At 46.1% G+C, this 4,245-nt stretch overlaps 1 protein-coding gene across 2 annotated transcripts in view; it reads left to right on the top strand.

Annotated features, from left to right (window-relative positions):
- The window catches only part of mmp23bb (matrix metallopeptidase 23bb), a 14,350-nt gene extending 10,314 nt beyond the window's left edge, over positions 1-4,036 (top strand). For both annotated transcript variants that reach the window (XM_079514431.1, XM_079514432.1), the window contains exons 6-8: positions 997-1,107; positions 2,810-2,936; positions 3,615-4,036. In XM_079514431.1, the coding sequence (XP_079370557.1) occupies positions 997-1,107; positions 2,810-2,936; positions 3,615-3,813 (437 nt within the window). In that variant the 3' untranslated portion in view covers positions 3,814-4,036. The remainder of the gene's footprint in view (positions 1-996; positions 1,108-2,809; positions 2,937-3,614) is intronic.
- Positions 4,037-4,245: the final 209 nt, after the last annotated feature.

The following is a 4,245-nucleotide window of genomic DNA, read 5'->3' as shown; positions in this document are numbered from 1 at the left end:
TTATGCGTCATAATTGATGAGTTTTGGACAGGATGTAATGTCATATTGACTCTTCCCAGAACACTGGGGGAACATAAGCTGGCCCCCAGATGCCTACTGCATCTTCTTACTTTCTGGTACATTCAGTCTGGGACTGGGAGGGAGCTCATGATCACAGGCGCCATCATAAAAATAAAAAAATAGAGGGTGGCAAAAATATATATTCTTTAAATAGCTGAGCCAATCGACAAGCTCTCAACGCATCACACATCTCAATGCATATTTTGAAAAAAAAAGTAATTATTTTAAAATTGCGCCTGTAATGACATGCCCAAAACAGGGAGACCGTTTTAACTGTATGGTTGCAGAAAGAAAAGAAGCATCTATAAGTGTCAATCTAAAATCAGATTCATCTACAAAAACATTCAAAGGTGAATGAAAAACCTGAATTTTAGGTAAAATGCCAAGTCCAAAAGGTGTACGTGGTTGCCATTATTTCAGAGGATGACTAAATGAGGGAGGAAGAGATATCTGATGGAGAGTAAATATGTGACTATGAGTTGTTTAGTCTTGTTTGTCTACTACTTCTATCCCTTTTAGATTAGATTAGAATAATTACATTAAACTGCTGTCCTTGTCACGTTAAAGAACGACTAGTATAAATCAGGGGTCCTTGAGGGGGTTCCAGGTGGTCACAACGACTAGTATAAATCAGGGGTCCTTGAGGGGGTTACAGGTGGTCACAACGACTAGTATAAATCAGGGGTCCTTGAGGGGGTTACAGGTGGTCACAACGACTAGTATAAATCAGGGGTCCTTGAGGGGGTTACAGGTGGTCACAACGACTAGTATAAATCAGGGGTCCTTGAGGGGGGTTCCAGGTGGTAACAAGCTACATTTGTTACTGTGGCTATCTAAAAATATGTGTGTGTGTGTGTGTGTGTGTGTGTGTGTGTGTGTGTGTGTGTGTGTGTGTGTGTGTGTGTGTGTGTGTGTGTGTGTGTGTGTGTCGTCCAGGCTGTCTGGATAAGAAGCGGGTGTGTGAGCCGTGGGCTCGGCTGGGATTCTGTGAACGCAGAAAGAGTTTCATGAAGAAGAACTGTCCTCAACGATGTGACCTCTGTTACGGTTAGAATACTACTACTACTACCACTACTACTAGGATTACTGCTACACTGTCTGTCTGTCTGTCTGTCTGTCTGTCTGTCTGTCTGTCTGTCTGTCTGTCTGTCTGTCTGTCTGTCTGTCTGTCTGTCTGTCTGTCTGTGTATTTTTGCTGCTGCATGGATGTGATGCAGGGGATCATATTGTTGGTCTGCTGTGTGAAATCTGTTCTGGGACGTTGCTATGGGGACACTGACATCGGCTGTGCATGTCCATCTAATTCCATTTTTTATTGGACTAGCCATCCAACAAATCTGGGCTCTTTATTTATGCCAGTGTTTGTGTAGAACCACTTCTATCAAAAGCAGGTGTGAGATAACCATTTCTGGACAGGATTTAGCAGTTTTTCCTGTTGATACTATGCATTCTAAGCTCCGAGATCTTCTCCCCTATGAAGAATCTTCACATTTGATAAACAGTTTGGCTCTGTAGTCAAAACCAGCTTTGCTTTGTCTTTCAGCCAAGATTATGACCTATCAAATCCCAGAAAGACCTAGAGAGGGTCATTCATGCCCTCATTTCCTCAAGGCCTGATTACTGTAAACTCTCTGTATGTGTGGCCATTGTCCAGTCGTCGCTCAGGCGACTGCAGCTCCTTCAAAATGCAGCTGCTCGCTTCCTCACTGGTAAAAAACAAATGTGAGCGCATCACTCAAGTCTTGGCCTCATTCCACTGGCTCCTTGTCCGTTTCACAATCGTTTTTCAAGCTCTAAACGGGCTGGCTCCTCTGTACCTAGCTGAACTCCTGCTGTCACACTCCAGCTAGAGCTCTGATGTTTAGATGTCGAAGTTGCTGCTGGATGTGAATGGAACTATAGGCTAAAAGAATCACACTTGTGTGAAGTTGTTGCTGCGAGAGTGAGGTCTAGCCAACACCAACTCGGGATTCCTGGATCGCTGCCCTCCACAATTTCCTATCCAACATCAGATTCTTGAGCTCTGCAGTGTTGTCAGCCAAGCTGTCGCACCGCAGCACGTCTATATAGGTGGTACGCTTCTTTCCCCTCCTGGTTTTGCCCTGGGTTGGCTCCCATAGGGTCAATTTACTTGCCTAAAGTTCCTGCCAGCCTCATCCTTCTCTCTCTGACATTGTCCGTGACCCGTGGTAGGTCCCCATAGAGGTCCACATTTCTGATGTGGTCCGTCCATGTGACACCTAGTGCCATTCGTAGCATTCTTGTGTAGACTCCATCCAGGGCTTTTCCTGTTGTACTGTGAGGGTCCATGTCTCAGCCCCATACAGCAGTACTGACTCTATGAACAGCCGCCTCTTAAGGTCTTCTCCCATATCTGATTATTATCCATATCTGATATCTGAGGGGGGGCATGCTGTCTGTCTGTCTGTCTGTCTGTCTGTCTGTCTGTCTGTCTGTCTGTCTGTCTGTCTGTCTGTTTGGGGTATGAACAGCTGCAATACCGCTGGGTGACCTAAAGTGGCACTGTTGAGCAGCCCAAAGGGCCATTCACACTGAGCACTATAACTACATCCAGCCATCGGTTGTTGTTGAGCAGCTCAGTTCACACAGGTGTGATTCTTCTTTTTAAAGGTTCGAGTTGATTTGAAGGCTGGGACACACAATACAAGCCAGATGGGGTGAAATGTTCCATCTGTCTGTGGCGTGACACTTATCTCCTGTCTTGTGATGATGTGCACTTCCATGTCAGAACCCCTGGACGCGGTGGCCACGCCGAGCCCTCCTCCGGACAACGTGAAGGTGAAGCTGGTCCCTCGGGGGAAGGTGGTGGGCTTCCGCTGTGGAACCAAGAACCCTCGCGTCCCGCCCAAAGTCAGGTCAGGACCCACTGAGCAATGCTGTTCCGTAGCAGGGTACTGGTTCTCAAACTTTTTTATGTCGCGGAGGACCCCTAAATTAATATGTATTTGGCCGTGCATCGACCCCCTCTGAAATATGTTTTTCAAATAATGTAAATTCTTTTTGAAAATAGCTGGAGTCCCCAGCATTGGACCGTGGACCACTATAACTAACCCTTGGGGGTCCGGGGACCCCCAAGGGTCCTTGAGGGGGTGCCAGGGGGTCCCCGGACCCCGGTTTGAGAACCAATGTTGTAGGAGATATGAATTTGAAACCATGAATGGGTTGATTGTTATTATGATGTTTATGTTTTGCTTATGTTGGTTGTTTATATATATTTGGTCAATGCACTATCACTGGTATGTGGATAATTTGGTCACAGGTGCTTTATTTGCTTTATTCATTTTGCTTTATTGTTTTGATCGCTGTGATTATCTTGATATAAGTTTAAGCACAGTTCTTTCTGTCACTTTAATAAAACTTAAAACGCATTGTTTAGATCCAGCAAATCTGTTAAGTGGAGAGCGTCAGACAATAGACAATAGCTCACCTCATCGTGTGTGTGTGTGTGTGTGTGTGTGTGTGTGTGTGTGCGTGCGTGCGTGCGTGCGTGCGTGCGTGCGTGCGTGCGTGCGTGCGTGCGTGCGTGCGTGCAGTTGGTATAAAGATGGAGAGAGGTTGCTGGTTTCAGTCCCGGGTCACATCATACTGAAGGACAGAGACTTGCGCGTCCTCGCCAACCACTTCAACGAGGGCGTGTACACCTGCCGCGTCCATCGCCGCGGAAACCTCGTCTCGGCCAACTCCTGGGCCATCCGGCTGAAACCGGATCCGCACGACACACAAAACAGCTGAAACCGGATCTGCACACGCACGACAGCTGAAGCCGGCCACACAGATGACCATGTGTGCATACAACAGTTGTGTATAATAGCCTTACTATAGCTAGAGCATTTCAGCTGGAATTAGGCTGGATTCACACATGCCTTTCCTTCAGCCAACGCATTTGAAACGCAAGCCGAGACTTCAGACGCAGCCATTTCTCATTGATTGATTGATTGATTGATTGATTGATTGATTCATTGATTGATTGAAATTGTATTCACAGTATGTAGAATGGGTACATTTCAAACGAAAGCACAAGTCAATACAAGAACTGCTACGAGGATGAAACCAGGAAAAGCACTAAGACTTGTTTACATCAGGGACCTCCATTTTCAAAACAGGAAATCATACAGTTAAAGAAAGTAAAAAGGGGAAAAACATTATGGGGGGGGGGGGGACTTT

This window comes from Electrona antarctica (genome assembly GCF_951216825.1).
Source record: "Electrona antarctica genome assembly, chromosome: 11".
In the NCBI taxonomy this organism is placed as follows: Eukaryota; Metazoa; Chordata; class Actinopteri; order Myctophiformes; family Myctophidae; genus Electrona; species Electrona antarctica.
Note: the sequence above shows the minus strand (reverse complement) of the source record. Positions and strands in the feature narration are given on the sequence as shown.